Raw genomic sequence first — 13,838 nt, 5'->3', positions numbered from 1 at the left:
TTCTTAGACACTTTCTCTAAAAATGTTCAAAAGATTTTTTTCTTTTCACACTGTAATAACCAAGGATTTCATCCATCTCTGTTTTCCCCGGTCCCAGAACTGTAGTCCCTACTGTTTTAAACATCTGTGTGAGAATAATGAAGTATGCCTAGAAGAAATGTCAAAAATTAATGATGAATGGCTTACTTTATGAATATTTATAATATAGATTGAATACAAAGAAGTAAGGAAAGGTCAAGCTGGAAATGATTGGGTCTCTCATGTAAAAAATATATATGTATTAGATAAGCAGAATGACCTCCCAAATTTTCACAGAAATCCTGTCTATCACTTGACCTTGTGGAATACCTTCAAGCAGACAAACTCAAATTGGAGGTTTTTCTTCCTTTTGAGAAATGGGTGGCAGTGATGGAGATTGATGAGGAAAGAGATCAAACCTCTGAGTGACTACAACTTTCAGTGAAAATGCCTCTTTAGAATTCAGTACTTAGCAGACTGTTATTCACTCAGGGTGCCCGTGATAAGGTTCTGTTGTCATCAGGTGTTCTCTGTAGAAATGGGGGTGTTTCAATGTTTTTTGCATGATAACCTACTGGCCTCATTCAGAAAATGGTCTCAAGAAGATAGAGAAGCATTTACTGTGCTGTAACACATACACTTCATGCTTCTTGTACAAAAGAGAAAACAGACCGCGTCTGTGACTAGAAAGGGTCCAGAGAGACACGTGCTGTGCCCATCAGATTGTTTCTCTGATGCCTGTTGGTGCTGCCCAAGAGTCTGCCCGGGCCCCTTTCGTTTCTCACTCTAAGGGGTTATGCCACCCTGGTTTCACCAGTCCCCCCTGGACAAGGCACAGGGGTCATAGATCTCACATTTTCCAACATTAGTTGCTTAACAATGAGAAGAAATGTGTTTGGATTGGAGCATAATATCTGAAAGTTTCATCAGCTGGACAATTTGAGTAGAGTCATTTACGTGGCTTACGTATTCTTCATGCTCTTTGAAGTATGCATTGCATATATTGTCTGATCACATTCTTTACCCTTTAAAAACGTCCATTTTTCTCTCTCTAGAGTATGCTATTGTTTCAGTAATGCATTTTTGTGTGTGAAGATCAATCCCCATTACAGTTTTCCCTCATTCATACAAATGACAAGAAAAAAAGCTTAAAAACCCTCTGAATTCTTATTGTTTCTAACCTGTACTATTCTTTCTCTCAGATTTTTTTGATTCTCCCTTTCTATGTTAACAATCACTAAAAAGCTAGTCAAATTTATCTTTGAAATGTTAAAGTGTTTATTAATTTTTACTCAGGGAAAAACTCACAAACTGCTCTTCTAAAGCGTGTTTCTAGCATTTTGAGTAAAGTGTGGATAATTGCTGTCGTGGTGGTTTTGCTATATATAGTGGAGCCTCAAGGATCCTATAGAACTGAAAATGTGTTTCAAGTGCAAGAATGCAGTAGAATAAGCGATAGAGGATTCTGCTTTTTGGAGAAAATGATTTAAGTTTCATGAGACTGAAAATTAACTGTGTTTCGTCCCTTCTATTTCTTAATCATGAAAAGTCCTTTTGTATAACACATCACTTTTTAATCATATTTTATTCCTTTGATGGTGATGTTAAGAGTTTATCAATGAATCCTGCATTTAGAAATCACAGAAAGAAAGTAAACTCTGCTCATTTTTTTAAACTAAATTTCTATTTGATCCTTATTGTACTATCCTCCATATATAGCAACATATGATTTTAGGCTGGCCTCACTTTACTCAGTGTTAGAGTATTCACAGAACAACAGGACATGTAGATTTAGTATTCTTTCTGGAATTAATGACAAAGAGGGCAATATAATATCATTGAAAATAAAATGGAATTAATTGTACTAATTACATATAACTTTCTTACTCTTGGTTACAGATAATTTTTCATTATCACATGTATGGAAATGGCATTGGGTCACTCACCTTGATCCAGGTATCAGTCTCAAACAAAACAAGGCTCCTAGTTAATCTCACTGTAGAACAAGGCAACTTCTGGCAGCGGAAGGAACTAATACTGTCTGGCGAGGAGGACTTCCAACTCCAATTTGAAGGAAGAGTAGGGAAAGGACACCGCGGTGATATTGCACTGGATGACATTGTGCTTACGAAGAGTTGTCTGCTCTCCCATCAGTCCATGAAAGAACAACCAGCGGTTCCTCTTCCAACAGGTACACTTCAACTTGTGTTTGTTTGGTGGTTTTACAGGGTAGAAACTGGGAAGGGAAAAAGGAAATAAAAAGCAATGACATACACAAGTAGTTATCTACTGCTTCCATAATGAAAAAAAATCCTTTGTATTCTAAAAATACAGGTACCTTTCAAGCCTCTTCTTATAAAATTATCTTCCTATTTTTCTCTAAGCTTCAGTATATTTATCAGTTCCTGAGTTCTCTATTTAGTCAGCATCTTCTTAGACCAATAAAATAAGACTCCTCTGCTTGCAGTCTGATACAGAATTTAAGATTTAAAAAATATCAGTTCACTCAATTAAATATATGAACATTGAGGGCAGAGCTATTCAATTGTAGTTAGACATTATTGTGGTTATGCTGTTTACATTATTCTTTTTGGACCAACAACTCTAATTTGAGTGGCTGAGTTTACATACTTAACTAGTTTAGATAATGAATATGCCTGTATATTCTTTTAACCTAAAATATATTTTGGTAATTTGTCCAAGGAATTATATTAAAATTTTGAGTTGGTAGATATTCAATATAAAACATAGAGTGACAATGTTGTAAGAAGTGGAAATAGCAAGAATGTATATAATACACTAGAGGTATGAGATGAAAATAAATGCAATAGTATTATTAAAATGACAAAGGAGCAAACATTGTCAGTTGATACATATCACATATTAATATTTAAAGCATGGGTTTAGCATCAAAAACAAAAGTGCTGTTTCTTTGGTAGCTAAATTATTTCTCTTATAACTAATGAAAACAAAAGTGCTTTAAAAAGAATAAATGTGTTTGCTTTTGCTTTTAAGGTGTGGATGGAATAAGGAATATTGCCATTTCTAGCTTTACTTACCCATTCATTTCAAAGGGAGTATTTTAAATTGGTTGAGAAAGTTCCTAGGTAAATGTTCTGCAGTTGCTAACTAGTCCAACAGGCTCTTTGCCTACCGTGTTTTTAGCACTATATGGAGTAACATAGAGGAGAACAGACAAACATTTAAGATTATGTTGAAAATTAAGTATAAGAATGTAATGCAAAAGCATTTCAGAAACCTCAGACTAATCTACTTCCTTGAGGAAACTTTGCTTTTTATTCCCATCTGTGTGGTTGTTTGGATGATAGGTAGTATACTAGCTTTTGTACAGGTCTGGTCTTCTTAATAGTAATTTTTAACATAATAAAAATACTCTCATAGCATCTAAATAGTGGGAAAGTCAAGTTTCATGTTAAATCACCTAAAACTTTAATGAGCAACTACTAAGTGGGGTGCAAGAGGAATAAATCAATCTTGTTGGAAATATTAAAATTTTAAATCTGTGAAATCTTTCTTTTTATTTTTTTAAAATATATTTTATTGATTTTTTTACAGAGAGGAAGGGAGAGAGATAGAGAGTTAGAAACATCCATGAGAGAGAAAGATCAATCAGCTGCCTCCTGCACACCCCCTACTGGGGATGTGCCCGCAACCAAGGTACATGCCCTTGACCGGAATTGAACCTGGGACCTTTCAGTTCGCAGGCCGACGCTCTATCCACTGAGCCAAACCGGTTCGGCTGAAATCTTGAATAAAGTTATTTTTTTTAAATTTTCAAAAGGAAAATTAAACAGTATTTACAAAGTGGTGCAAACTATATATTTATTATCAAATTAAGGGCACATATTAATAATACTAAAGTTATTTGTATATTCTTGATATTTGAGGTATTATTTTAAAATTTTTGATGAATGGGAAATAAAAGCATCTCTGTTCATAACTAAATGCCTGGCCGGCATGGCTCAGTGATTGAGTGTTGATCTATGAACCAGGAAGTCACAGTTCAATTCCCGGTCAGGGCACATGCCTAGGTTACTGGCTTGATCCCCTGTAGGGTACATGCAGAAGGCAGCCTATCAATGATTCTCTCTCATCATTGATGTTTCTATGTCTCTCTCCCTCTCTCTTCCTCTCTAAAATCAATAAAATAATGAACAAAAAAGAATTCAGAGACATAGAAGCATGGAGCATACTGTCAAACCATAGAGGGAAGGCAGGGGAAGGTGGGTGGGGGTAAGAGGTCAACCAAAGGACTTGTATTTATGCATATAAGCATAACCAGTGGACACAGACAGTAGGAGGGGTGTGGGAATGTGCTGGGGAGCAGGAGCAGGTGGAGAGAGGTCAATGGGGGGAAAAGAAGATATATATAATATTTTCAACAATAAATAATATATATATGTATATATGTATATATATAAAATAATATATATATTATTTTATATATATATATATATATATATATATATATATATATATATATAAAATAACTCAGTGGTAAGGGGGATTAAGAAAATACCTTAGATAACTCTAATATAAGATAGAATAATTAAGTGCCAAGAGAAGTATACAAACCATTACAAGGATGTAGAGAAGATGAAGAAAGCCTCTAGTTGAGGACATCTAATCTGAGACTTCTTTACAGGATGCCTAGAAATTTGGAACTAACCACACTGAGAGCTCCTTCATTTTCCAAGGGCAGAGAGGCCAACTGTGAGCACTGTGGACCAGATAATAAATGTGGAAGGGAGAGCACTGTGGGCAAGTACAAGGTGTGAGACAGAGCGGAGATGGTTTAATGCAGACCATGGAGGTGAACCATGTGGGGTGATTTGGCTGAAGCAGGTACTTCATGGCGCTGAGTATCTGAGATAAAATATTACAAAAGAAACCCAGAGCTATGGTGAATATTAGTTTGTTTTAACAAACCATTTTATAAAACAAACAAGAAAGGAAGGGAAGCCCTAGCAGGTTTGGCTCAGTGGATAGAGCGTTGGTCGGCGGATTGAAAGGTCCCGGGTTCGATTGTGGTCAAGGGCACGTGCCCTCTCCATTCCACTCTGAAATCAAGAAAAATATTTTTTTTTAAAAAAGGAAGGAAAAAAAGAAAGGGGGGAGGGACAAAGGAAGAACGAGAGAATAGAAGGAAGGAAGAAAGGAAAGAAAAGAAGGAAGAAAAACATAAAGGCCCAAAGAGCTGATACAGTGTTTATTAATTTAAGCTATGGTAATTGGTAGGATGGCTATAGTAGAAAGAGGCCTTTGCCCCCCTCCCCCCCCCCAAAAAAAAATCACCACATGTCTTTATGCTATTTGGAAAATTCTGAAAATTGAAGTGAAATAATTTAATGTTTTCAAAACGATCTCAGCTGTGATCCCTACATTCAAATGCAGCAAATGAAAAATAAAAATAAACATGTATGGAATTTACATTCTTATAAACAATTTGAGATACCTTTAAGTTGCCTCCAGAAACCAACAGTATTTGCCTTCCTCTTGGTAAAAGTGAGAAGCTTAACTTTGTTGAGACTTGAAATGTGAACTATTTCAAAATAACAATGATTTCATCATCATATATATATATATATATATATATATATATATATATATATATACAGTATCCTGTACAAATAAAATGCCAAACTGCTTTCTGTGATGTTCATGAGAGTTGGAGCAGAGTTCACTGATATTATGGAGGTCTACCATAAGTATAATGAGAGTCACACATGTAAGCCATATATGTATTTTATATTTTCTAGTTGTTATGTTTAAAAATGTAAAATTAATTTTAACATATTTTATTAACTAAACACACTAATACTATTATTCAACATAAAAGCAATATAAAATATGAATAAGATATTCTCCATTCCTGTTTTCATAAGCCTTTAAGTACAGTGTATATCATATTTTTCCGTGTATGAGACGCCCCCCACTTTTCCAACCCCAAATTAATAAATCAATATTTTAAACATTTTGCTGGTTTTCGTCTTAAGGCCTTCTTCTTTTTTGGCTTCTCAAGGAGTTGTTCTTCCTGTTTTCTCCACTGTCTGATCACACTCAGTGGGAGGAGTTCCAAATTGTCTCTCTGCAGCTCTATTTCCATGCTCTTTTGCATAGCTGATTGCATTCAGTTTGAATTTTGCAAAGACAATCGCTTACCCGTATTTATCTTTTTATTTTTTGACATCTTTATGGGCTCAGAATGCTCCAGTCCCTGTTGCATCTGCACACTCTCCACCTCCACCTCTAATTACAGCATCAACTGATGTCAGTAACAATGAGGCTCATGATTGGAGGGAGCCTGTTTGACAAGGTATGGGCAGCTATGCACCCGTGCGGCTTCCTCCTCAGCTGACTTCCCTGTATCAGATGCCTCTTGATTTTAAGTCTAACGATTTTAGAAAAAAAAATAGCATGTTATACACAGAAAAATATGGTATTTTACCTGCCAGCACATTCAGATTGGATTAGCCATATTTCAGTTGTTCAGTAGCCAGTCATGGCTAATGGCCACCCACTGGGCAGCACAGGAGATGAAGTGAATGTGAGGGCACTTTCAGGTCTGTCCCTGACAATGGGGTTCCATTTTTCAGGGTAAATTTTGTGAATTCCTAAGAATTGCAGTTGTATTATTTAAATAGAAGCACAGAAATGTACCCAGGGCCCAATGTGAAAGCACAGGTGTCATGTTCTAGTGGACTAGATACTTGTCTCAGACTCCCTTCTTCCTAACTACGTGCTGCACAACTCTGAGACTCAGTTTCCTCATCGCTAAAGCAAATAGATCAGCACCTGTTCCTTAGGTTCTTGGGTTCTTATGAGTAAAAAGAGGTAATTGCCTATGTAATTTGTCTAGTTTCATGGCTGGTATAATGTAAGCATTTATTCAATAAGATAATCTCATTTTATATTATGCTATATTTTGGAGCACCTTTATCGTTTTTCCTTAGGCAGTGTAGCCATTTGAAAGTAAGTATCCATTATTCGCATTTTTATTAAAACATGTTTTTCTACCATTTGTTTTGACAAAATTATTTTTCTTGCAGAGATCACAAGCATATAATTATTTTATGTTACATTACAATCATTCAATTTTATCATTTTGATAATGTCTCTATTTTTAAGAAATCATGAATAATATGTATGTAAGTGTGTATCTTTGAAATGTTTAATAAATATTAATTTCTTATTACTGCAAAAACACTTAACTTGGAACTTTCACAGTTTGGAGAAGCGTAATTAGGTTATGTCCACATTTATTAAAGTTTTGAAAGTCACTCCAGTTCATGCAGACTTTTCATCTATATTCGGGTGTGTAGGCTAACATCTCCATTAAGGATAGCTTAAAAATGAAAAGACAGGAGGAGACAAAACATATATTTATGAAGATGCAATTGAACTTAATCTGAAATCAGTGATTCTGATGAGCCAAATAAGACCCAGGGCTTTATTAGCAAATTAGTTATATTATTATTAATTTCCCAGAGTTATATTTAAGAGTTTATTTATTTATTTAATTTTAGGAAAGAAACTTCAATGTTTTTCCACCATTAAGTATATTGGGTAATATGAACATAAGTAAGAGTGAAAAAATACATTCATAAAAAGTGCCTCTTTTTAGAACTTTATTTTAATTTATTGGAATGACATCAGTTAATAAAATTATATAGGTTTCAGGTGAACAATTCTATAATACATCATCTGTAATATTGTGTTGTCTGTTCAGCACCCCAAGTTAAGTTTCCTTTAATCATCATTTATCTCCCCTTTTTCCTCTCCTACTTCCCCCCACCTCCCTTTCCCTTTGGTAATGACCATACTGTTGTCTGTATGTAGGAGGGTTTTGTTTTTTGTGTTTTTTATTTTTTATTTTTGCTTAATTCCTTCACCTTTTTCACACATCCCTCTAACCCTTCCACCTCTGAAAGCTTATTTTGTTGGCAATTCTATTAAGTACCAAGTGATGATAGATAAAAATTATTGTTTAAAAAAATTTCAATATGAAAATTCAACCAAGATTCCTCTCTAAATGTTCATATGCAAATTCAGCCACTATCAGATTCTCTGTTTTATTGGCAGATATTTTAAAAAATCTCTTAGTATAATGAGGTCAGGGAATCAGTCCTGTGTACGTGTGTGTTTGTGTGTGTGTTTGTGTATGTATGTTGTATTTTGAGTCCCCACAGTTATTTTTAAATATGAGTTATGCAGGAAGAATAGTTGGGGATATAACATGGTAATCAACTTTTGCTTTAAAAATATATGTAAGGCAAAAAGGGCTGAGTGGATTAGCTCCTTCTAAGGTCACTCATTTCCCTGAAATATTTGGCAATAGTTTAAAAGGCTCCTACCTACTGATGAAAATGCCAGCATAGCAAATCAGTCAGAGTCCTGAGTTAGGGAAATCAGGCTGATTGCACTTGGCTCTGTAATTTAGTGACGCCTGTACACAAAGTTTGGTGCAAAGTGCATGTGTTTGAGGTTTAAAGACATGAACTTGGATCTCTGCACTGTTTACTAACTATGAAATCAGTCACCTGGTCTACTTAACCTCCTTAATTCTTACCTTTCTTATCTGTAAAAACGGGATTATTGAAATTTACTTCTAAGTGATTTGAAAACATAATTGAGATATATAATATGTTTTTAAAAATACTTGGCAGATAGTTGGTTTTCAATTGTTTTCTTTTTTCTGCCACTCCTATTGGAGGGATTATAAAATTAAACTACAAGTTGAAATTTGTTAAAAGCATATTATCTACTTGCTGGTTTTCCTTTGTGACATTTCATTCATTGCGCAAAGAAATAGTTTAGACCCTAAATGCTCCTATTTCTCTTCAAAGGAACTGCTCTCACAAAACCCCAAGATATCTAATTAGTAAACTTGCTGATTTTATTTTATATGTATATAAAAGCCTAAGTGACCATTCAACCGTTCGACCGTTCAATCATTTGATTGTTCGACCATTCAACTGTTCAACCAGTAGCTATAACATGCACTGACCACCAGGGGGCAAATGCTCTGACTGGTAGGTTAGCTTGCTACTGGGGTCTGGCTGATTGGGACTGGGGGACATGGGCCAGACATGTCCTGGAGCCTTCCCACCTCGATGGCCTGCACACTCTTGAAATTCGGGACCCTTTGGGGGATGCCCACAGGCCAGGCCAAGGGACCCCACTGGTGCACAAATTCGTGCACTGGGCCTCTAGTATTACTTATAATGAACAAGAAATAGTACTAAAATTCATAAAAGTTGATGACTTGGTTGGGTATGGTAGGGGTGGGGAGAGGAAATAAGTTAATTTTTAAATATAGACATACTCCTCAGAATGTTTTCCAAGTAGAACACCTCTTGGTTTTAATACTCAAATTCAGAGAATGCATATATCTCTTCTTTGTTTTTTAGGGAGTTAGGGCTAATATTTATATTAGAAAATATATTTATGTCACCTCAAAATCAGTAGAGTACTGTTTAAACAATATATTATATGGGAAAAATTCTCAAGTTTATTGCAAATACAGCTGGTAGACAAAAAAAGGTTTTGAAAATCTCATGCAGTGGCAATACAGAGGCTGCTGATCATGGACATTGCTATGGTTAAGAGAGGAATCATGGCAACAAATGTGCTGTGAGCCATTATTTTATTATGCATTTGTCCTGAGTATGTTTCTCCTGTGTCTTCTATATTTAGCCATAATTTTGCTTAATTTTAACAACGAAAGCCCCTAGAAATTGAAAAAATTGTGGAGAAGAAAGTAAGGCATGTAAAAAAGAGATTAGAATGTAAGAGAAAATAAAAGGATGCAACATTTTGACCAAGGATTACTGGCTTTGAAGAAAAGGCAGATTTAAAAATAAAATAGTTGAAGAGCCCTTAGACCAGCGGTTCTCAACCTGTGGGTTGCGACCCCTTTGGGGGTTGAACGACCCTTTCACAGGGGTCGCCTAAGACCATCGGAAAACACATATATAATTACATATTGTTTTTGTGATTAATCACTATGCTTTAATTATGTTCAATTTGTAACAATGAAAATACATCCTGCATATCAGATATTTACATTACAATTCATAACAATAGCAAAATTACAGTTATGAAGTAGCAACGAAAATAATTTTGTGGTTGGGGGTCACCACAACATGAGGAACTGTATTAAAGGGTCACGGCATTAGGCATTAGGAAGCTTGAGAACCACTGCCTTAGACTATGTCATCTAGGGATTCACTACTGAGTTTGTTTATGTAAACACTAGAGGTCTGGTGCATGGATTCGTGCACTGGTGGGGTTCCTGGGCCTGGCCTACGGGGATCAGACCAAAACCCGCTCTCCAACATCTCTGCGAGGGGTCCTAGATCTTTGATTAATCTCTTCCTGCCCTCCCTGACCTTCCCTCTGAGATTCATCAGTCTGTTCCACGTGTCCATGCCTGTGCATTGAACATCTGCCACCTGGTGGTCAGTGTGTGTCATAGCTACCGGTCGAATGGTTGAACAGTCGAATGGTCACTTAGGCTTTTATATATATACTACAGGCCTGGTGCACGAAATTCATGCATGGTGGGGTGTGTCCCTCAGCCCGGCCTGCACCCTCTCCTCTGGGACCCCTCGAGGGATGTCTAATTGCCCTCCCCTGCAGGCCTGGTCCCCTCACAATCTGGCACTCCTGGCTCTGAACTGCTTGCCTGCCTGATTGCCCCTAACTGGTTCTGCCTGCCAGCCTGATCGCCCCCTAACCGCTCCCCTGCCAGCCTGATTGACGCCAAACTGCTCCCCTAATGGCCTGATAGCCCCCAACTGCCCTTCCATGCCAGCCCAATTATCCCCAACTGCCTTCCCCTGCCAGCCCAATCACCCCCAATGCCCTTCCCTGCCGGCCTGGTCGCCCCCAACTGCCCTCCCCTGCTGGCCCGTTCGCCCCCAACTACCCTCCCCTGCCAGCCTGATGGCTCCCAACTGCCCTCTCCTGCCGGGCATCTTGTGGCAGCCATCTTGTGGTGGCTATCTTGTGATGACGTGAGGGCATAGTACAAGGGCTTTTATTAGTATAGATACTGTAGATGTAATGGTAGTTTAAGGAAGACAATCAGCAAATCAGACTTGTAGATATCACTGACTTCTAAGGCTTTGACTTTAATAGGTACTTCTTTCTAGGTTACTGCAGGTAAATTTAAATTATTACTGAGTGCTGGGGAAGACAAGTAACTTCTAATGTTAACAGATCTTCACTTCCTCCAAGTCTAATCAGATTCTGTAAATAATACAGATTAAGTCAAAAAATGAAAAATTAACATGAGGTCTATTGAGCAAAGACTTGAAGGAGGCTTGGAAGTTAGCCAATGGGATACCAAAAATCATCAAAGCATATGAAGGTGAAAGTATTCTAGGATGCTCTGTGATATCTGACTAGCTATTCCTAAGCCTCAACTCTTTGCTCAATAAACTGTATTATGTTAATATTTTATTGTCTATGTTTACCTCCATTGGGAACTCTAGAAAGCAAAACATTACATTTTTTATCTCTTAAATAATTTATGTTTGTGTTTTTCGTAAACTTGATCCTAACTGAAATATTTATAAACAAAGTTAGAAATTACATTATTGCATTATCTTGGTTATCAGGCTAAAATTAAATTATTTTTACTGTTTGAGACCCCCCAAAATACATTCTGATTAAATAAAAACCAAGAAAGCTATTTCAAATGGTTTAGTATAAGTGAAACAATACAGATTACATTTCTCTTGGAAAAAATATGATTGTGTGAAACCAAATATATTTAATACCCCAATGAACTTAACATATTAGAAAAATTCAGCTTTACTTGAAATGCCAATTGGCTGTACCCTACTTATATAGTAGTGGAGAGATATGCAATTTAAAATACTTTAATTTTTAACTATATCATTGTTCCAAGAAAATGCCCTTCAATTTAGGACTTTTTCCATATGGGCCATTTGTGGTAAGAATATGGAGAATTGGGATTTTCGTGTGCTATTTTTTTAACTGACATTTGGGCTTCTCAATGCACATTGTTGCTTTAACAAACATATGGATAAATAATAAAAATAAAATTATCTAATCAGAATATCATTTATAATTCCAAAATTGAAGCTATAAAATTTTGTGACAAATGCACATGATCTCAAATATTTTATCTCAAATGGTTTTAATGAAGGAAAAAGGCTTACAATTTTTAGATTCAGTTTTATTTCTAATCTGTTTTTACTTATATTTCTGATCTTTCTGAAATTTTCTTGCTTTCTGAGATATATCTATAAAAAGTTTCTTTAATGATGACCTATAATCTCTAATTAGATTGAATGCTTTAAGCTCACTGTAATGTTTGAAAGGTAGTTGCAGGAGATGTACAAGTTTAGCTTGGTATTATTTTCTGTTAGATATTTTTGAGAGATAATTTCCCACTGTCTCTTGCCTTCTATTGATTGTTATGATCAAGAAATCAGCTCTTGCCCAGGCTGGTTTGGCACAGTGGATAGAGCGTTGGCCTGCACACTGAAGGGTTCTGGGTTTGATTCCGGCCAAGGGCACATGCCCGAGTGGCAGGCTTGGTCCTCGGGGTGGTGTGTGCAGGAGACAGCCAATTAATGATTCTCTCTCATCATTGATGTTTCTATCTCTCTCTCCCTCTCCCTTCCTCTCTGAAATCAATAAAAATATATTAAAAACAATAAAAGAAATCAGCTCTTAATCTAAGTGCCTTTCCTTTGTAAGTAATGTCCTTTCCTACCTCTGCACATTTCATCTGGTATTCTACTAAATCATGTAAATTAGGGTAGGCTTCTTTTTATTTATCTTGCTCAAATTCAGTGAACTTTCTGAATCTGGGCATTGAGGTGCTTCATAAATTCTGAAACATTCTAAGCAATTATGACGTTAAATATTGCTTTTCCTGCATTCAATTGTTTCTCTCCTCTGGATCTCTAGTAAGACTTATGTTTGATCTCATCTTACCCCTTCTTTTCCATTTTAAAAATGAGTTATAATTTAGATATAGCAGAACGTGCAGATTTTTCAGTATAAAATACAATGAATTTTAACAAATGCATACACCAATGTAATCCAAAACACATCAAAATATTGAACATTTTTATCACTCCCAAAGTTTGTCTTGTTCTTGTTCTCAGTAATATTGCTCCCTATCTCATCATATCCCATCAACCAGAGGCAACCAATGTCCTGCTGTTTGTCACCATAATTTAGACTTGCCTGTAATGAGCTTCCTATTAATGGTGCTCAGTGTGTTTTGAAATATATCCATATTGTTGAGTGTATCACTATTTTGTTTCTTTTAATTAGTGACATGTTTAAACAGGCACTATATAGTAGAATATATATACAGATTACCTATAAGCACAAGTAAAAACCATCAGGGAAAAATAAACTGAAACCACAATGAGATATTATTTTATTTTATGAGAATATCACAGAGTGTTCATTCATTCTGTTGATGAGCAAATGGGTTGTTTCAAATTATTGATATTATGAATTAAGCTGCTATGAAAATTTGTGTACACATCTTTTTTCTTTCACTTGTTTTTTTTTTGTTTATTTATTTGTTTTTTGTTAATCCTCGCCTGAGGATATTTTTTCTATTGATTTTTAGAGAGAGTGGAAAAGAGGGAGTGGGGTGGGGGGGGAGAGAGAGAGAGACATCAATGTGAGAGAGACACATCAATTGGTTGCCTCCAACATGAACCCCTACCAGAGGCCAGGAATTGAACCTGCAACTGAGATATGTGCCTTTGACCTGAATCTAACCCATGACTCTTTGTGTC

At 36.1% G+C, this 13,838-nt stretch overlaps 1 protein-coding gene across 1 annotated transcript in view; it reads left to right on the top strand.

Annotated features, from left to right (window-relative positions):
- The window catches only part of MALRD1 (MAM and LDL receptor class A domain containing 1), a 496,818-nt gene that overhangs the window by 190,218 nt on the left and 292,762 nt on the right, over positions 1–13,838 (top strand). Inside the window, exon 18 of the mRNA XM_023758060.1 lies at positions 1,918–2,209. Coding sequence (XP_023613828.1) covers positions 1,918–2,209 — 292 coding nt within the window. The remainder of the gene's footprint in view (positions 1–1,917; positions 2,210–13,838) is intronic.

This window comes from Myotis lucifugus, unplaced genomic scaffold (assembly GCF_000147115.1).
Source record: "Myotis lucifugus unplaced genomic scaffold, Myoluc2.0 scaffold_121, whole genome shotgun sequence".
Classification (NCBI taxonomy): domain Eukaryota; kingdom Metazoa; phylum Chordata; class Mammalia; order Chiroptera; family Vespertilionidae; genus Myotis; species Myotis lucifugus.
The sequence above is the reverse complement of the archived record's forward strand: the minus strand, read 5'-3'. Positions and strand labels throughout refer to the sequence as shown.